General features: G+C 40.2%; 1 protein-coding gene and 1 long non-coding RNA gene across 3 annotated transcripts in view; both read right to left on the minus strand.

The window, feature by feature from the left end:
• Positions 1 to 22,412, minus strand: part of FYTTD1 (forty-two-three domain containing 1) — a 38,277-nt gene that overhangs the window by 11,090 nt on the left and 4,775 nt on the right. Inside the window, exons 2-5 of the mRNA XM_050779086.1 lie at positions 20,420 to 20,551; positions 4,703 to 4,851; positions 3,165 to 3,277; positions 330 to 426 (exon numbers count right to left, since the gene is read on the minus strand). Coding sequence (XP_050635043.1) covers positions 330 to 426; positions 3,165 to 3,277; positions 4,703 to 4,851; positions 20,420 to 20,551 — 491 coding nt within the window. The remainder of the gene's footprint in view (positions 1 to 329; positions 427 to 3,164; positions 3,278 to 4,702; positions 4,852 to 20,419; positions 20,552 to 22,412) is intronic.
• LOC126947944 (uncharacterized) lies at positions 13,268 to 18,146 on the minus strand. Of its 2 annotated transcripts, XR_007723263.1 has the most exons (4): positions 16,460 to 18,143; positions 15,278 to 15,333; positions 14,425 to 14,697; positions 13,268 to 13,350 (listed from the first exon to the last, which is right to left on the minus strand). It is a non-coding gene; the product is annotated as an uncharacterized LOC126947944 (long non-coding RNA). The 2 variants fall into 2 exon arrangements; XR_007723262.1 differs by lacking the exon at positions 13,268 to 13,350 and having other exon boundaries at positions 13,688 to 14,697; positions 16,460 to 18,146.

Raw genomic sequence — 22,412 nt, forward strand, 5'->3', positions numbered from 1 at the left:
GGGGCATGTGCATGAATGCAGAGAGGCCTGTGCTATTCTGGCAACACTTCCCTGTCAGAATTCCTGTATCAGAACAAGTGGCAAACACAGGTTTATTCCCAAATAACATGGTAAATTATTATAAGACATTGCTATTGAGGGTAAGGACAGGAAATAAAAAACGTACAACAGAAAGAACTAATCTACTGCCATGCTCCTCATATCCTGAACCCAATGCTGCCTGTGACTGAGGCTTTTACTGAAGGTGGCTGCTCAGGATCCTCTTTGGGTTAAAAAAAACAAAACAAAACAAAACAAAACAAAAAAACACTGCCACAGTTTTTAAATACCTTCAGGCCTCTTCTGAAAAGAAAAGTTGCCTGACGAGTATCTTTCTGATGATTTAATTTATTTCCACTCCTGGTAAAATTAGCTGGAATATTATTTCTGCAACAAAAACACATATGCCATGCTAAGCCATTTAACTACTTTCAAACGTCTTGAGGAAAAATAAGCAAAAATAGTTAAATTCATAGGCTGAAAACATGAGGTGCAAGTAACAGACAACTCTGAATTATTTCCTTATTAACATGAAGCTACTGAGATTTGATTAACAAATACCTCCCTCCGAAGCACAGCACATAACCACCTGTTAATTTCGAACCACTTTATCGTCCAAATATTCAATCCTCTAACATTTCATATATCTTCTGAAGACAATAATAATCACATTTTTAGTGCTATTTCCTATATCTGGTGAAAACGTAACTTCACAATTTACAGGATTAGTACAAAGAAAAACTACACATAGGCCAAACTGAAGACCTAAAATAAACTGAAGACCAAAAATAAAGACAAAGGTTTGAAAAATAACAACTCCTCCTCCAGCTTTCTCTTCCTTCCTCACTCAGAAACTGTTATGTATTAACATAAACCATAAAGGCCAGGCATTATGGCTCACACCTGTAATCCCAGCATTTTGGGAGGTTGAGGTGAGTGGATCACTTGAGGTCAGGAGTTTGAGACCAGCCTGGGCAACATGGTGAAATCCTGTCTCTACTAAAAACACAAAAGCTAGCCAGCCTTGGTGGCACGCGCCTGTAGTCCCAGCTACTCAGGAGGCTGAAGCATGAGAATTGCTTGAATCAGGGAAGCAGAGGCTGCAGTGGGCCGAGATCACGCCACTGCACTCCAGCCCAGCGACAGACTTCATCTCAAAAAATAAATAAACCACAGAAAAACTTATACTCTTCTGTTTCTTGTTCTTTCATGCACAGAACAATGCTGTTAATTATGTTTGACTTTCACCAATTCTTTTTTCTTTTTTTAATTTTACTTTAAGTTCCGAGACACATGTGCTGAACACGCAGGTTTCTTACATAGGTATATATGCGCCATGGTGGTTTGCTGCACCTAATTTCTTGTTTTCTATAGGAAGTTGGTGAAGTATGAAAAATTAAAATTTAATATTTATGCAGTATTCAATCCTCTAATATTCCATGTCTTCAACTGATCTATTGATGAATATGAAACACTATACAAACAAGTGTTCGATAGATTCCTTAGTCTTACCTCCAATCTTTCAGAGATTCAAGTTCAAAATTTCCCTAGCTAACCCAATTAACATGTAAGTCTCATGTAAATGATGGGTTCTTATTTGAGAAGGTACCTTATTATCAAGTGATTCCCAAAAGATGATAGTTAAAACTGCAATTCCAGCCATTACATTTTTTCTTTTGTTTTTTATTTTTTATTTTGTTTTAGACAGTTTCACTGTTACCCAGGCTGGAGTGCAGTGGCACGATCTTGACTCACCGCAATCTCTGCCTCCCAGGTTTAAGCGATTCTCCTGCCTCAGCCTCCCAAATAGCTGGAACTACAGGCATGCACCACCATGTCCAGCTAATTTTTATATTTTTAGTAGAGATGGGGTTTCACCATGTTGGCCAGGCTGGTCTCGAACTCCTGGCCTCAGGTGATCTACATGCCATGGCCTCCCAAAGTGCTGCGAATACAAGCATGAGCCACTGTGCCCAGCCACTGCATTTTTAAAAAACTCCATTCCAGGTTTTGTTTGCTGAATAATCTTCCACGAGAGATAAATAAATAGTACTTGAAACCGAATAAGGAAACTTCACACCTCATTAACTGCATCTACTTTGTCCTTACAGAGAACAGAATGCCGTAACAACAGATCATAATTTTTCTTTTTTTTTCAGAGATGGGGGTCTCACTATGTTGCCCAGGTTAGCCCTGAATCCTGGGCTCATGTGATCCTTCTGCCTCAGCCTCTTAAGTAGCTGGGACCACAGGCACATGCCACTGTGCCCAGCTCACAGGCCATAATTTTTGGTTTTTATTATTCAACTTAGTATAAAAATAATTTCAGTTTAACAAGTGTTCATCAAGAATTCCTCCTTTCTAGTTTGATTTTTCCACAAATAACATACATAGTGATTCAGTGTTCTAGTAAGGGCCATCCAGACTGAGTAACAAATTGAGCTTTCAGAATTCCCAATTTTGAATAATTCCCACTGAGATGTTAAGAGTTCTACCAGGGCTGGGCACAGTGGCACATGCCTGTAATCCCAGCACTTTAGGAGGCTGAGGTGGGAGGATCACTTGAGGCCCGGAATTGAGACCAGCCTAGGCAACAGGGTGAGACCCTGTCTCTACCAAAAAAAAAAAAAAAAAAAAAAAACAACTAGCAGGGCATGGTGGCATGTATCTGTGGTCCCATCTACTCAGGAGGCTGATGTGGGAGGATCACTTGAGTCCGGGTGGGGGTTGAGGCTCCAGTGAGCAGTGATGGCGCCACTGCACTCCAGCCTCAGCAATAGAGCGAGAAGACCCTGTCTCAAAAAACAGGAAAAAAAAAAAAAAAGAGAGAGAGTTCTACTAAAGTGATCAGCTTTTGCAATTTTATTCCATGTGTCAAAGAGGTAAAGAAGCAGAGTGATGCTTTTTAAAAAGCTGATATTGGTTAAATTCATCAGTAAGAATTCATCTAATAAACGAGCTATTACTGGATACATCCATGTGGATGCTCAGATAGACATCCCAAACATCTGTCTTGAAAATGACCAGATAACTAAAAAAATCACTGCAAATCTATTCTTCACACCACTTAATGCAAGAAGTGTTTTTTAATGCAAAATAACACATCATCATATTTGAGTACTTACTTTCTGTTTAGCTGGTTAGGTCTCTTGAGAACTGCCACTGGTTTCCTCTGCCCTTCATTTTGTCTCAGAAGGTTTGCCTTCCTTTTTAACACTGGAAAATATTGTTCTATATTCTATCAGAAGGCAAGAAACTATGTTAATCAAATTGCATTTTTCTATATACCCTACTACAATAAACATTTCTGATGCAGAATGAACAGGGATTGACAACAGCTTGAATGTGTAGATAAGGGAGATGGAGAAACAGCTTGAAAATTTACAGCCTAAGCGATTGGCAAGATGAAAACCCCACATTATATTTAAAATATGTGAGGTACTCACGGGACCCACAGGTGATGGGGAATTGTGGCTCCGCAACTCAAGAGAAGAATCAGAGGGCCAGAGATATAAATTAGGGAATAATTTATATAAACATGATTTTTGATACTAATAGATTTTAAAAAGCCAAGTTCCAAAACAAATGCCGAAAACAAGAAAAAGCGGGGAAGTCATGACAGCAAAGGAGCTGGAATAGACATGGTCAGAGGCAAAAAGTACCATAAAAAACAAAAGCACATGAAACACCCTCTTTTTCTTCCTCCACATATGTAAATTAAATCCACCATTAAAGCCTAATTCAGATATTCATATTGTCCATAAAGACTTCTTGAACGTTCTTGACAAATACGAACCTTATCTTATACTTTATCTGGATTCTTCTATTAAGTATATGAGAAGTACTTCATAAATATCCACTGACTGACTCACATCAAAAAGTCTTAATTTGGTCAGGCACGGCGGCTCACGCCTTTAATCCCCGCACTTTGGGAGGCTGAGGCAGGTGGATCACGAGGTCAGGAGTTTGAGACCAGCCTGGCCAACATGGTGAAACCCCATCTCTACTAAAAATACAAAAATTAGCCAGTCATGGTGGCACACACATGTAGTCCCAGCTACTCGGGAGGCTGAGGCAGGAGAATTTCCTGAACCCAGGAGGCGGAGGTTGCAGTGAGCCAAGATTGCACCACTGCACTCCAGCCTGGGCGACAGAGTGAGACTCTATCCCCCCCAAAAAAAAACCTCAATTTTCGGCCAGGCATGGTGGCTCACGCCTGTAATACCAGCATTTTGGGAGGCAGAGGCGGGCAGATCACTTGAGGTCAGGAGTTTAAGACTAGCCTGGCCAACATGGTGAAACCCCATCTCTACTAAAAATACAAAAATTAGCCAGGCATGGTGGCACACACCTGTAATCCCAGCTACTCAGAAGGCTGAGCCAAGATCACGTCACTGCACTCCAGTTGGGTAACAGAGCAAGGCTCTATCTACATATAAAAAACAAAAAACAAACAAATAAAAAACTTACTTATATTTGAGAATGTGGAAATTTAGGTATTCTTTATGAATGGCAGTGATTTTTATTCAGATATTAAATTTGATATATCAGTCCCAAAGTACTATATAAAAACAAATAAAATTTTCTGTTAAACTTATTCACAGAAATGTTAGTACAAATAATGGAAAAGGACATCTAATCCAGGATTAAGCCATCATCCTACCTTGTCACTTAGAGGTGGACGATTCATAGGACTAATTCCTTTTCGAATTCCAGTTGTTTTCCTAGCTGCGAGGCCAGTGATAACTCCATTAGGACGTCTCTTTCCAGGCATGACTCTTCCTCTACGATTCAGACTAGTCTTACCAAAACCTAGAGGAAGCAAAAAGAGAAGAAAATGTCAATTTAACAATTCAGCTGGGAGGGTCACAGGATATTCTATTTTCCAAGGAAGGGGGAAGTTATGAACCTTTATTATGTTATGATTTATGTTTTTTAAATGACATAAGATATGTCATTTTAAAGCAATCTGTTGCATTGGGAAGGGTTCTGTGGCTATACCGGACTGTAAATAACTAGAGGATTCGCACATGTGGCCATACTCTTTCGTCATTAGTTTCTCAACAAACAGGACAGTCCACAGAGTCTTTACCTGTGCAGTAGGGTCGATACTAACCATCTGTGGTTACTACTGAGTACTTGAAGTTAAGTACTAGTCTGAATCGAGATATTTCAAGGTAAAATATTTCAGTATATGATTTTATATAAATCATATAGTGAAATATTTTAGAGATACTCAGCGAAGTAAAATATATTCATATGTGCTCAATCTTTATTGAACAGTGCTGATCTAGAGTGAAATCACTATCTCATTTCCAATTTACTTATGACAACATATTGCCATCTGGCTTCACTTTCAGCCCTACTCCATTCAAATCGCTTTTGCTAAAGTCGCCAGTGCCAATAGACACATTTTAATCTGCGGCATGTGACATTACCAACTTTGGTTTTCCATTATATATCTTACCTATTTAAATACTTTTTCTAGGCTGGGCACAGTGGCTCATGCCTGTAATCCCAGCACTTGGGAGGCCAAGGCAAGAGGATCCCTTGAGCTCAGGAGTTCAAGACCAGCCTGGGCAACACAGGGAGGCCTCACCTCTAAAAATTAGTTGGGCATGGTAGCACACGCCTATAGTCCCAGCTACTCAGGAGGCTGGGGTGAGAGGATTGCTTGAGTCCAGGAGCTCTAGGCTGCAACAGAGTGAGACCCTGTCTCCAAAAAATAAATACATTTAAAAATAAATAAATATATAAATAAATAAGTAAATACTTTTTTCTAGTTAAAAAAAAAATAGGGGCCGGGTGTGGTGACTCACGCCTGTAATCCCAGCACTCTGGGAGGCCGAGGAGGGTGAATCACGAAGTCGGGAGATCAAGACCATCCTGGCTAACACTGTGAAACCCGTTTCTACTAAAAATACACAAAATTAGCTGGGCGTGGTGGCACGCACCTGTAGTCCCAGGTAATAGGGAGGCTGAGGCAGGAGGATCACTTGAGTTTGGGAAGCAGAGGTTACAGTGAGCTGAGATCACACTGTATTCCAGCCTAGGGTGACAGAGCAAGATCCTGTCTCACTCACACACACACACACACACACACACACACACACACACACACCCTGTCTCAAACACACACACACCCCTATATTGTGAAAATATTATCCCATGTTTTTGATATCCTTTTATTGAATTACTTTTTAATATGCCATACTTGATCCAACCAACTTTAGAGTAATCATTTCAGTTAGTTCTAATTATAAATAATATCACAATGGAACCATAGATATATTTTTAAATACATCCACGATTATTTTCTGAAGATGTGAGTTTCTAGAAGGTGAAATGTTAGTTAAACAGTAAAGCAAACTCTTTTTTTTTTCTTTGAGACGGAGTTTCACTCTGTCGCCCAGGCTGGAGTGCAATGGCGTGATCTCGGCTCACTGCAACCTCCACCTCCCAGGTTCAAACAATTCTCCTGCCTCAGCCTCCCTAGTAGCTGGGATTACAGGCACACACCACCACACCCAGTTATATTTTTGTATTTTTAGTAGAGACGGGGTTTCACCATGTTGGTCAGGCTGGTCTCAAACTCCTGACCTCAGGTGATCTGCCTGCCTTGACTTCCCAAAGTGCTGGAGTTACAGGCGTGAGCCACCACAGCTGGCTTAAAGTTTTTAGTTTTTAAATCAAATTATTGCTGCCCTATGTGTGGTTTCCTTCTGAAATTGCAACCAGATGAAGATTAAACCATATTGGGAAAAACTGTACATTAAAACTAATTCCAATATAGAATCACTTGCTATTTGTGTTAAATAACATGACAGCTACCCTTCACTGTCCTAGGCACTGTGCTGAGTACCCTAATTCGTACGGTAAGCTGAGCACTGTAATTCGTATGATAATCTGAGCTGAGCACTGTAATTTGTATGAAAATCTGAGCTGAGCACTATAATTCCTATGATAATCTGATAAGACTGATGCTAAAGATCTTTCTTGAGAAAGGAAGAAATGGGAAAATATTCCAAAAGAACGAGTGAGTTTGTAGGGCAAAAAGAAAAGATTAAAAGGAGGAGGAACCCATCATTATACCGAAATTTCAGGACTAGATGAGAAAGACTGACAAGAGTCTCTCATAAATAGCAATCAAATGGATTAAAACAAGATCTTAAGTATGAAATAAGGTTGGGTACCGCAGCTCACGCCTGTAATTCCAACACTTAGTGAGGATGAGGCTGGTGGATCATTTGAGGTCAGAAGTTCGAGACCAGCCTGGCCAACATGGTGAAACCTCGTCTCTACTAGAAATACAAAAATTAGCTGCCAGGCGTGGTGGTGGGCGCCTGTAATCCCAGCTACTCAGGAGGCTGAGGCATGAGAATCGCTTGAACCCGGGAGGCGGAGGTTGCAGTAAGCCAAGATCGCACTACCACACTCCAGCCTGGGCGATGGAGCAAGACTCCATCTCAAAAAACAAAAAATAAAAAAAAATAAAATAAACAAGTATGGAATAGATCTCTATCCCTTGGCGCTATTTCTATTGATAGTACAGTACATTGTTCCCATACTTATCAATCTTTCTACTGTCTTTTTTTTTCTCTTATCCATGGTGTTGCCTTTTTTGGTTTGCTTTTTTGGAGATAGAGTCTCGCTTTGTCATCCAGGCTGGAGTGCAGTGGCCGGATCTCAGCTCACTGCAAGCTCCGCCTCCCAGGTTCAAGAGATTCTCCTGCCTCAGCATCCCAAGTAGCTGGGACTACAGGTGCCACCACCACACCCAGCTAATTTTTGTATTTTTAGTAGAGATAGGATTTCACTATGTTGGCCAGGCTGGTCTTGAACTCCTGACCTCGTGATCCACCCACCTCGGTTTCCCAAAGTTCTGGGATTACTGGCATGAGCCATGGCGCCTGACCTCCTCCTCTACTTTCTAATCAGGCCTATATGATTCGTTCTCCCACCTTTCTACCTTTGAACAAACTTCATTAGCTGTATGTTTTAGTAATGATTGTATTTTTCACCCTTTCATTGTCACATTACATAAAGCAAGAAAGATCTACACATACTGCCCCAATTATCTCCCCTCCCCTCTTATGCTCTGTGACTGTCTTCTATTCTAAAAAGCACTATGAAGGGGTACTAAAGACATCATCCAATGCAACAGTCTTTTCTTACTTTTCACTCATTGAGCCTCTCTGCAGCATTCCAGAGTACCCACATTCTCAATGTACTTCAACTACCACCCTTTATGAAGACCTTTCTGCATTTTCAGCTCCACCAGAGCAGTAGTTTGATACTAGTTAGGTATCAGAATCATCCATGAAGCTCAAAAAAAGTTCCCTACCTCTACAGGTTCCGGTTCAGTAGAAATAAAGTACAGCCAGAGCATCTATTTCATAAAGCTCCACAGGTACAACTACGGTTGATAACAACTAAAACTAGAGAAAGACATTTTCATCTTTCTTTTAAATCCCAAGACTAATCTATTCATGAGTTTCCTTCCACATACATCATATGCCTCAATAATTTCAGGAGCCTTACCGTCTAAATAAAGATTTGAGGGATTTTCTGGGAACTGTCACATCCTAGGGTACATGTAATCATATTATTGGCTCCTTTCCAAAGCAACATACAAATATTCCCATCTCTTCTACTTCTAATAAGAACAGCATTCTCAAACTTTTCAGTCTCGGTACCTCTTTACACTCTTTCTTTTTTTTTTGTAGAGACGGGGTCTCCCTATGTTGCCCACGCTGGTCCTGAAGTCCTTGGCTTAAGCAATCCTCCTGCTTTGGCCTCCCAAAGTGCTGGGATTACAAGCACGAACCTCTTCATATGCTTAAAAATTGAGGACTCCAAAGTTTTTGTTTCTGTGGGTTTTATTTACTGCAATTAAAATAAAACCTTTTTTTTTTTTTTTTTTTAATAGACAACAGTCTCACTCTGTCGCCCAGGCTAGAGTGCAATGGCATGATCTCAGCTCACTGCAACCTCCGCCTCCCCAGTTCAAGCAATTCTCCTGCCTCAGCCTCCTGAGGAGCTGGGATTACAGGTATGTGCCACCACACCCAGCTAAGTGTTGTATTTTTAGTAGAGACGAAGTTTCACCATGTTGGTCAGGCTGGTCTCAAACTCCTGACTTCAGGTGATCCACCCACCTCGGGCTCCCAAAGTGCTGGGATTACAGGGGTGAGCCACCACACCTGGCCATAATAAAAACTATTAATAAGATAGTTAAAAACCATTTCACTTAATAATAATAAACTCATTACACATAGAGTACACACCTCTTTTTAAATGAAAAATAACAAATTTTAACTTTTATTTTAAGGTTGGGGTACATGTGCAGGATGTGCAGGTTTGTTACATACGTAAACAAGTATCACAGGGGTTTGCTGTACAGATTATTCCATCACTGAGGTATTAAGCCTGGTATCCATTAGTTGTTTGTTTGTGTGTGTGTGTGTGTGTGTGTTTTGGAGACAGAGTCTTGTTGTGTCTCTCAGGATGGAGTGCAGTGGCCGGATCTCAGCTCACTGCAAGCTCCATCTCCCGGGTTCACACCTTTCTCCTGCCTCAGCCTCTCGAGTAGCTGGGACTACAGGCGCCCACCACCACACCCGGCTAGTTTTTTGTATTTTTAGTAGAGACGGGGTTTCACCGTGTTAGCCAGCACGGTCTCGATCTCCTGATCTCATGATCCACCTGCCTCGGCCTCCCCAAGTGCTGGGATTACAGGCATGAGCCACCGCGCCTGGCCTTTTTTATTTTTGAGACAGAGTCTCGCTCTGTCACTCAACCAGGCTGGAGTGCAGTGGTGTGATCTCGGCTCACTACAACCTCCACCTCCCAGGTTCAAGTTATTCTCCTGCCTCAGCCTCCCGAGTAGCTGGGACGACAGGTGCCCACCACCATGTCCAACTAATTTTTATATTTTTAGTAGAGACGGGGTTTCACCATATTGGCCAGGCTGCTCTTGAACTCCTGACCTTGTGATCTGCCCGTCTCAGCCTCCCAAAGTGCTGGGATTACAGGCTGAGCCACTGCGCCTGGCCTAGTTATTTTTATTTTCTGAAACAAACAAAAATATTTAGTAAGAAGAGTGTTGTTGTTTTTGGATCTCCTTGGTGTTTGCCTTAATAGAAGATTCTCACTAGATTCTCACAACTGCTTGTTAAGGACTGAATGTTTGTAGTTCTCCAAAATTCACATGTTGAAGTACTAACACTTAATATGATGGTATTAACAGGTGAGGGCTTTGGGAGGTACATCATGAGGATGGAGCCATCGTGAACGGGATTAGTGTCCTTACAAAAGTGACCCTGGAGAGCTCTCTAGCCTTCCTTCTGCCACACAACGATACCACAAGAAGTCCAAAGTCCGCAACCTGGAAAAGAACCCTCACCAGAATCTGACCTTACTGACATCCTGACCTTGAACTGCTAATCTCCAAAACTGTGCAATATAAACTTCTGTTGTTTATAAGCTACCTAGTCTACGGTACTTTGCTACAGCCCACTGAACTAAGATCCTGCTTTTGCATTCTATCTACTTTAATTATCAGATATCGTGTAGACTCCAGAAAAGCCTACTGTACATTCCTGAGAGAGCAGGAGTGAAAATACAATTAATGCCTTAGTATTAATATTAAATTAGTTTTGATCTTGTGGATCCCCCATGTCTTAGGGATCCCCAAGGGTCTCTGATGACATTTTGAGAACAACTCTATACATTCTACCACGGAAGAACACTCTATACACTCTATCACTGAAGAACAACTCTATACACTCTACCACTAAAGAACAACTCTATACATTCTTCCATTGAAGAACTCTATACATTCCTCCACTGAAGAACACTCTATACATTCCTCCACTGAAGAACAACTCTATACATTCTACCACTGAAGAACAACTCTATACATTCCTCCACTGAAGAACACTCTATACACTCTACCACTGAAGAACAACTCTATACATTCTACCACTGAAGAACAACTCTATACACTCCTCCACTGAAGAACAACTCTATACATTCCTCCACTGAAGAACACTCTATACATTCTACCACTGAAGAACACTCTATACATTCTACCACTGAAGAACACTCTATACATTCTACCACTGAAGAACAACTCTATACATTCCTCCACTGAAGAACAACTCTATACATTCCTCCACTGAAGAACACTCTATACACTCTACCACTGAAGAACACTCTATACATTCTACCACTGAAGAACAACTCTATACATTCCTCCACTGAAGAACAACTCTATACATTCCTCCACTGAAGAACACTCTATAAACTCTACCACTGAAGAACAACTCTATACATTCTACCACTGAAGAACAACTCTATACACTCCTCCACTGAAGAACAACTCTATACATTCCTCCACTGAAGAACACTCTATACACTCTACCACTGAAGAACAACTCAATACATTCCTCCACTGAAAAACACTCTATACATTCCTCCACTGAAGAACAACTCTATACATTCCTCCACTGAAGAACACTCTATACATTCCTCCACTGAAGAACTACTCTATACATTCCTCCACTGAAGAACACTCTATACATTCTACCACTGAAGAACAACTCTATACACTCTACCACTGAAGAACACTCTATACATTCCACCACTGAAGAACAACTCTATACATTCTACCACGGAAGAACACTCTATACATTCCACCACTGAAGAACAACTCTATACATTCTACCACGGAAGAACACTCTATACATTCCACCACTGAAGAACAACTCTATACATTCCTCCACTGAAGAACAACTCTATACATTCCTCCACTGAAGAACACTCTATACATTCATCCACTGAAGAACAACTCTATACATTCCTCCACTGAAGAACACTCTATACATTCTACCACTGAAGAACAACTCTATACATTCCTCCACTGAAGAACACTCTCTACATTCCTCCACTGAAGAACAACTCTCTACATTCCTCCACTGAAGAACACTCTATACATTCTACCACTGAAGAACACTCTATACATTCTACCACTGAAGAACAACTCTATACACTCCTCCACTGAAGAACAACTCTATACATTCCTCCACTGAAGAACACTCTATACACTCTACCACTGAAGAACACTCTATACATTCTACCACTGAAGAACAACTCTATACATTCCTCCACTGAAGAACAACTCTATACATTCCTCCACTGAAGAACACTCTATAAACTCTACCACTGAAGAACAACTCTATACATTCTACCACTGAAGAACAACTCTATACACTCCTCCACTGAAGAACAACTCTATACATTCCTCCACTGAAGAACACTCTATACACTCTACCACTGAAGAACAACTCAATACATTCCTCCACTGAAAAACACTCTATACATTCCTCCACTGAAGAACAACTCTATACATTCCTCCACTGAAGAACACTCTATACATTCCTCCACTGAAGAACTACTCTATACATTCCTCCACTGAAGAACACTCTATACATTCTACCACTGAAGAACAACTCTATACACTCTACCACTGAAGAACACTCTATACATTCCACCACTGAAGAACAACTCTATACATTCTACCACGGAAGAACACTCTATACATTCCACCACTGAAGAACAACTCTATACATTCTACCACGGAAGAACACTCTATACATTCCACCACTGAAGAACAACTCTATACATTCCTCCACTGAAGAACAACTCTATACATTCCTCCACTGAAGAACACTCTATACATTCATCCACTGAAGAACAACTCTATACATTCCTCCACTGAAGAACACTCTATACATTCTACCACTGAAGAACAACTCTATACATTCCTCCACTGAAGAACACTCTCTACATTCCTCCACTGAAGAACAACTCTCTACATTCCTCCACTGAAGAACACTCTATACATTCTACCACTGAAGAACACTCTATACATTCTACCACTGAAGAACAACTCTATACACTCCTCCACTGAAGAACAACTCTATACACTCCTCCACTGAAGAACACTCTATACACTCTACCACTGAAGAACAACTCTATACATTCCTACACTGAAGAACACTCTATACATTCCTCCACTGAAGAACAACTCTATACATTCCTCCACTGAAGAACACTCTATACACTCTACCACTGAAGAACACTCTATACATTCTACCACTGAAGAACAACTCTATACATTCCTCCACTGAAGAACAACTCTATACATTCCTCCACTGAAGAACACTCTATAAACTCTACCACTGAAGAACAACTCTATACATTCTACCACTGAAGAACAACTCTATACACTCTACCACTGAAGAACAACTCTATACATTCCTCCACTGAAGAACACTCTATACATTCCTCCACTGAAGAACAACTCTATACATTCCTCCACTGAAGAACACTCTATACATTCCTCCACTGAAGAACTACTCTATACATTCCTCCACTGAAGAACACTCTATACATTCTACCACTGAAGAACAACTCTATACATTCTACCACGGAAGAACACTCTATACATTCCACCACTGAAGAACAACTCTATACATTCTACCACGGAAGAACACTCTATACATTCCACCACTGAAGAACAACTCTATACATTCCTCCACTGAAGAACATCTCTATACATTCCTCCACTGAAGAACACTCTATACATTCATCCACTGAAGAACAACTCTATACATTCCTCCACTGAAGAACACTCTATACATTCTACCACTGAAGAACAACTCTATACATTCCTCCACTGAAGAACACTCTCTACATTCCTCCACTGAAGAACAACTCTCTACATTCCTCCACTGAAGAACACTCTATACATTCTACCACTGAAGAACACTCTATACATTCTACCACTGAAGAACAACTCTATACACTCCTCCACTGAAGAACAACTCTATACACTCCTCCACTGAAGAACACTCTATACACTCTACCACTGAAGAACAACTCTATACATTCCTCCACTGAAGAACACTCTATACATTCCTCCACTGAAGAACAACTCTATACATTCCTCCACAGAAGAACACTCTATACATTCCTCCACTGAAAAACAACTCTATACATTCCTCCACTGAAGAACACTCTATACATTCTACCACTGAAGAACAACTCTATACACTCTACCACTGAAGAACACTCTATACATTCTACCACTGAAGAACAACTCTATACATTCTACCACTGAAGAACAACTCTATACATTCTACCACTGAAGAACACTCTATACATTCTACCACTGAAGAACACTCTACATTCCTCCACTGAAGAACAACTCTATACATTCCTCCACTGAAGAACAACTCTATACATTCTACCACTGAAGAACAACTTTATACATTCTACCACTGAAGAACAACTCTATACACTCTACCACTGAAGAACAACTCTATACATTCCTCCACTGAAGAACTCTATACATTCCTCCACTGAAGAACAACTCTATACACTCTACCACTGAAGAACAACTCTATACACTCCCCCACTGAAGAACAACTCTATACACTCTACCACTGAAGTACAACTCTATACACTCTACCACTGAAGAACACTCTATACATTCCTCCACTGAAGAACAACTCTATACATTCCTCCACTGAAGAACACTCTATACATTCTACCACTGAAGAACAACTCTATACACTCTACCACTGAAGAACACTCCATACATTCTACCACTGAAGAACAACTCTATACATTCCTCCACTGAAGAACAACTCTATATATTCCTCCACAGAAGAACACTCTATACATTCCTCCACTGAAGAACAACTCTATACATTCTACCACTGAAGAACAACTCTATACATTCCTCCACTGAAGAACAACTCTATACATTCCTCCACTGAAGAACAACTCTATACACTCTACCACTGAAGAACAACTCTATACACTCCCTCACTGAAGAACACTCTATACATTCCTCCACTGAAGAACAACTCTATACATTCCTCCACTGAAGAACACTCTATACACTCTACCACTGAAGAACACTCTATACATTCTACCACTGAAGAACAACTCTATACATTCTACCACTGAAGAACACTCTATACATTCTACCACTGAAGAACACTCTATACATTCCTCCACTGAAGAACAACTCTATACATTCCTCCACTGAAGAACAACTCTATACATTCCTCCACTGAAGAACAGCTCTATACACTCCTCCACTGAAGAACAGCTCTATACACTCCTCCACTGAAGAACAGCTCTATACACTCTACCACTGAAGAACACTCTATACATTCTACCACTGAAAAACTCTCTATACATTCCTCCACTGAAGAACAACTCTATACACTCTACCACTGAAGAACAACTCTATACACTCCTCCACTGAAGAACACTCTATACATTCCTCCACTGAAGAACACTCTATACATTCTACCACTGAAGAACACTCTATACATTCCTCCACTGAAGAACACTCTATACATTCCTCCACTGAAGAACAACTCTATACATTCCTCCACTGAAGAACACTCTATACACTCTACCACTGAAGAACACTCTATACATTCTACCACTGAAGAACAACTCTATACATTCTACCACTGAAGAACACTCTATACATTCTACCACTGAAGAACAACTCTATACATTCCTCCACTGAAGAACACTCTATACATTCTACCACTGAAGAACAACTCTATACATTCCTCCACTGAAGAACACTCTATACATTCCTCCACTGAAGAACACTCTATACATTCCTCCACTGAAGAACACTCTATACATTCCTCCACTGAAGAACAACTCTATACACTCTACCACTGAAGAACAACTCTATACACTCCTCCACTGAAGAACACTCTATACATTCCTCCACTGAAGAACAACTCTATACATTCCTCCACTGAAGAACACTCTATACACTCTACCACTGAAGAATACTCTATACATTCTACCACTGAAGAACAACTCTATACACTCTACCACTGAAGAACACTCTATACATTCTACCACTGAAGAACAACTCTATACATTCCACCACTGAGGAACACTCTATACATTCTACCACTGAAGAACAACTCTATACATTCCTCCACTGAAGAACACTCTATACATTCTACCACTGAAGAACAACTCTATACATTCCTCCACTGAAGAACACTCTATACATTCCTCCACTGAAGAACAACTCTATACATTCCTCCACTGAGGAACACTCTATACATTCCTCCACTGAAGAACAACTCTATACATTCCTCCACTGAAGAACACGCTATACACTCTACCACTGAAGAGCACTCTATACATTCTACCACTGAAGAACAACTCTATACACTCCTCCACTGAAGAACAACTCTATACATTCCTCCACTGAAGAACACTCTATACACTCTACCACTGAAGAACAACTCTATACATTCCTCCACTGAAGAACAACTCTATACATTCCTCCACTGAAGAACACTCTATACACTCTACCACTGAAGAACAACTCTATACATTCCTCCACTGAAGAACAACTCTATACATTCCTCCACTGAAGAACAACTCTATACATTCCTCCACTGAAGAACACTCTATACATTCCTCCACTGAAGAACAACTCTATACATTCTACCACTGAAGAACACCTCTATACACTCTACCACTGAAGAACACCTCTATACACTCTACCACTGAAGAACACTCTATACATTCTACCACTGAAGAACAACTCTATACATTCTACCACTGAAGAACAACTCTATACACTCTACCACTGAAGAACACTCTATACATTCTACCACTGAAGAACAACTCTATACATTCTACCACTGAAGAACAACTCTATACATTCTACCACTGAAGAACACTCTATACATTCCTCCACTGAAGAACAACTCTATACATTCTACCACTGAAGAACAACTCTATACATTCTACCACGGAAGAACACTCTATACATTCCTCCACTGAAGAACAACTCTATACACTCTACCACTGAAGAACACTCTATACATTCTACCACTGAAGAACAACTCTATACATTCTACCACTGAAGAACAACTCTATACATTCTACCACTGAAGAACAACTCTATATGTTCTACCACTGAAGAATAACTCTATACATTCTACCACTGAAGAACAACTCTATTCTACCGCTGAAGAACAACTCTATACATTCCTCCACTGAAGAACACTCTATACATTCTACCACTGAAGAACACTCTATACATTCTACCACTGAAGAACACCTGGGTAGTTTCTCCAAGTATTTACTGAGTGCCTAAATTATTATTCACACATGAAGTTAGAAAGATTTCATTCACTGACTTGTTCAGCCATCAGAAATCATACTGCGGATCTGCAAAGAGATCTCTGTCCTAATTATTTCTCTTACCTCAAGCCAACATCCTCATTGACATTACAAAGTGGAAATCTGAACTTTTTCCTAGCCAATCAGAATTTAAGACAATCTTCTATCTCTGTACATTCAGTAACAGTGGCTGCTGTTCTATTTTAGCCCCTGTCACATGTAAGCAATAAACATACAAGGACAAGCTCAATCTTATGAAATCCTAAGCTGCCCCTAGATATCATTTATTTCAAGGCTCAGATCACAACATCCATAAAAGAAAAGCTTTTCTGATCCTTCATGGACCAGCTCACATTTCACCTTATTCATGAAATCTTTACTCCTGATCTTCTTAGTACAAAATCTCTAAAGTCCTATAATACTATTTGAATTTCTCTTATGACATTTCTCCCGTACTACCTTTTCCATCTTATCTCTAATACTGGAAATTAATTCCTTGAAGTAGAAGACCATATCTTTATATAACCCTAGGACCCAATCAGGTTAGAGTATCTATCAAGTATTTAACACTGAAATATATATATATATATATATATATTTTTTTTTTTTTTTTTTTTTTTTGAGACGGAGTCTCGCTCTGCCGCCCAGGCTGGAGTGCAGTGGCCAGATCTCAGCTCACTGCAAGCTCTGCCTCCCGGGTTCACGCCATTCTCCTGCCTCAGCCTCCCGAGTAGTTGGGACTACAGGCGCCCGCGACCGCGCCCGGCTAGTTTTTTTTTTTTATTTTTTTAGTAGAGACAGGGTTTCACCGTGTTAGCCAGGATGGTCTCGATCTCCTGACCTCGTGATCCGCCCGTCTCGGCCTCCCAAAGTGCTGGGATTACAGGCTTGAGCCACCGCGCCCGGCCAACACTGAAATATATTAATGTTAAATATTTGATAAACATTAATTAATGAATATATTTCTGGCTTCTATGAATTCTCAACAGTTATTTTAAAAACAAAGAATACATAAACAAACAAATAATACAAAAAATACATAGTATGTTCAATAACATTTATAAGAAATATTTAGGCTGGGCACAGTGGCTTACTCCTGTAATCCCAGCCCTCTGGGCGGCCGAGGCAGGAGGCCAAGGCAGGTGGATCACCTGAGGTTGGGAGTTCAAGACCAGCCTGAACAATATGGAGAAACCCCATCTCTCCTAAAAATACAAAATTAGCTGGGCATGGTGGCGCATGCCTGTAATCCCAGCTACTTGGGAGACTGAGGCAGGAAAATCGCTTGAATCTGGGAGGTGGAGGCTGCAGTGAGCCAAGATCGCGCCATTGCACTCCAGCCTGGGCAACAAGAGCGAAACTCCATCTCAAAAAAAAATGTAAATATAAATCACTGGAACTAAACTTCATTTGCTACAGTTAAATACCTGTCATGAAATTCACTCCCTTAGGTTCAACTATTCAAAAAATTCTTACAGATGAATAGTTTCTTTTTAGGGCCCAATCTCAGTTATATGTACTTTTCTTGAGACAGAGTCTCATGCTGGAGTGCTGTGGTACCATCATGGCTCACTGTGGCCTTGATCTCCTAGGCTCAAGCCATCTTCCCACCTCAGCCTCCCAAGTGGCTGGGACCAGAAGGAGGTCCCAGGCTACCACACCTGGCTAATTTTTTTTTTTTTTTTTTTTTTTTTGAGACGGAGTCTGGCTCTGTTGCCCGGGCTGGAGTGCAGTGGCCAGATCTTAGCTCACTGCAAGCTCCGCCTCCCGGGTTTACGCCATTCTCCTGTCTCAGCCTCCCGAGTACCTGGGACTACAGGCGCCGCCACCTCGCCCGGCTAGTTTTTTGTATTTTTAGTAGAGACAGGGTTTCACCGTGTTAGCCAGGATGGTCTCGATCTCCTGGCCTTGGCCGGGCGCGGTGGCTCAAGCCTGTAATCCCAGCACTTTGGAAGGCCGAGATGGGCGGATCACACCTGGCTAATTTTTAAAATTTTTTGTAGAGACAGGGTCTCCCTGTGTTGCCCAAGCTGGTCTCAGATTCCTGGATTCAACTGATCTTCCCAAAGTTCTGGGATTACAGGCATGAACCACTGTGCTAGGCTTCAGTTATACATATTTTGAGGATACAATGGGATGTTAGCTGTAAACACAGAATTATGTTCAACCTACTGGAGATTATTTTTATGTTTTTCAACATACAGAATAAAAATCAATTTGGAAGTTAGTTTGTCAAACATATTTTTACATATCTGAAAAAGGTTTAGTTCTTTTATTTGAACAAAGATTTATTCTAAAATTCTGATACTGCTGATAAAGAAGTTAACAAGCCATATATATTAGCGTTCAATTACGGCCTACAATCGAGATGGTTATAAATAATATAAATACAAAAATGGTTATATATATATAATGGCAATATATAATGGTTATAAATAACATAAATATAAATAAATAAGCTTCCAGCAGATTGTCAAAAATAACTAAATGTATAGAGTTCCACATTATATCTAAAGCATTCAATTCTGAGTGTCACTTTGGAAGATTCAACAAATCCTAAAGTTCTTGGATGATAAGACAAGGAGTCTGAAGGTCATTTTCTACGCAGAATGTAATAGTAGTCTCCACATAATTAAAGAGTTCTCATACACAAAAGAGAATTTGCTTTCTATAACTTTACTAAAGTGCCAGGCATGCTTTAATTCAAATTAAGAGGCCAAGCACAGTGGCTCATGCTTGTGAGGTAGCATACTCTTTCGCTGAATATATTTAAGCTGGAGTTAGTCATCCATTAGGCAGACTATTAAAGGAACATCTCACTTGGATGGAGATAGGAGCTCATGATTTATAAGATCCTTTGCAATTCTAAACTCTGAATATAATTTAGACTATGTATAAACTGAAGTTACTTTTAAATGACTTAAATGTTTAAGAAACAGTGTTATGCCTATTGAAGGCTACTGAAATTTTTACCAGGTTTTAGACCTAAACAAACACCTAGTCATACAGGAAACAGAAAACACAAAGAGTACTGATGCATTTCCTCCACATTAAGCATACACTAAAGACAGTACACTATGAACACACAAATAACAGCTTTTCATTAAAGCTTCCTTTCAAAACTTACCAGAATTCTGTTGGATTCCCCATCGTACTCTCATCCTGAATTGCCGGGCACCACTTTGCTGGAGGAGTCTTCTATTTAGTCTTGGAAAATTCTGCTTCTTCCCTTCCTTTCGATTCAACTTGATGATATCATCTATGATAGAGGAAATGCCAATTATTTTCATTTTAACTTAACTCAATTACTCAGTTTCATTTTCCAGCTGATAAGATTTCCTATGTTCCTAACTTCTATTTTGAAAGCACTTCCATAAGAGGATAACAAGAATCAGCCATTTTTCAACAGCCCAAAGCAGATCTACCAATTAATGAAGAGTGCAATTAGCCATAGTATTTCTTTACCTGATGAATCTAAGCAGAAGCCTGTTTACAAAAGTTATTCCTACTTACTTTCCATAATGACAGAAGCCTCCATTTTTTAAAGATGACCCCCTTCTGGCCGGGCACAGTGGCTCATGCCTATAATCCCAGCACTTTGGGAGGCTGAGGTGGGAGGATCATCTGAGGTCAGGAGTTCGGGACTGGCCTGACCAACATGGTGAAACCCTGTCTCTACTAAAAATACAAAAAAAAAAAATAGCCAGGTATGGTGGCATGCGCCTATAATCCCAGCTACTCAGGAGGCTGAGGCAGGAGAACTGGTTGAACTCGGGAGGCGGAGGTTGCAGTGAGCCAAGATCGCACCACTGCACTCCAGCCTGGGTGACGGAGGGAGACTCCATCAAAAAAAAAAAAAAAAAAAAGGAAAAAAAGATGACCACCTTCCAATATGTAGGTAATCAAAAATTAAACCATTCAACTAAAATACTAAATGCTGAAATTCAGCCAGTATTTATTGAGCATATACTACATGCAGTGAATATATGTGTCAGGTTGTGCTGTAACTGAAACAAAAATAAAATACAGTCCCTTTTCTAAGTAAGTTTAAAAGTACTGATGGAAACAGACATGCAAATAGCAAATACAAAATTAAACAAGTGCCATAATAAAGGTATAGTACAAAAAAATACTAATGGCTCACCTCTAGCAAAGTACTTCAAGGTTACCTTATTTTTCTTTCTACACGGATCTGAGCCTCATTACTTCCAAACATACTACCAAACTGCCCCAAGGTAATTCACAAACAAAAATACCACAACAGAACAAGGTGAAGACCAGAAAATTAAATGTACTCCAGATTCCCATTTATATCTGTTAAAAGAGGTTACCAGAAGCCAAACATACTCCTTTAAGAAATATCCAGCTGGGCACAGTGGCACATGCCTGCAATCCCAGCACTTTGGGAGGTGAGATGGGAGACTACTTCAGCCCAAGAGTTCAAGACCAACCTGGGCAACACAGCAAAACCTCATCTCCACAGATAATTTTTAAAAATTAGCCAGGCATGGTGGTGCGTGCCTGTGGTACTCGGTACTCAGTGGTGCGTGCCCCAGCTACTCGGGAGGCTGAGGCGGGAGAATTCCTTGAGCTCAAGCGCTCGAGGCTGCACTGAGCCACGGTCATGCCACCGCAGTCCAGCCTAGGCAACAGAGCAAGATTGTCTCTCAAAAAAAAAAAAAATATATATATATATACACACACACACACACACACACATTTTCTCCACAGTCCTAATTTCAGTATTATTTGATAATTGAGAAAGCAAATAAAACAAAGAAATTGCATACAGTCAACAACTTCTTAATAAAACTCTACAAAACTAATTAAACTCAAATTTTTTTGTCACTATAATTAGTCTTTCCAGAAGTCAGAGAAGGAAATATAACTTGAAGGTCCTTTGTAATATATTACTGTTCTACCTAACCCATCTCTAATCTTTAAGACTCTTAATTACACTCAAATATTCACACAAAATCTCTCAAATCTCCCCCAAAGTATTTAGTTGTCTTCTTAAAATTAATGTCCAACTGCGAAAGAGTTCACAGTTCATCAAAGTTAAGGGCACTCAAAAACTTTTGTAAAAAATTAAAAGGTCTCATGAACATCAGATATATAAA

The sequence above is a fragment of the Macaca thibetana genome, chromosome 2 (genome assembly GCF_024542745.1).
Source record: "Macaca thibetana thibetana isolate TM-01 chromosome 2, ASM2454274v1, whole genome shotgun sequence".
NCBI classification, from domain to species: domain Eukaryota; kingdom Metazoa; phylum Chordata; class Mammalia; order Primates; family Cercopithecidae; genus Macaca; species Macaca thibetana.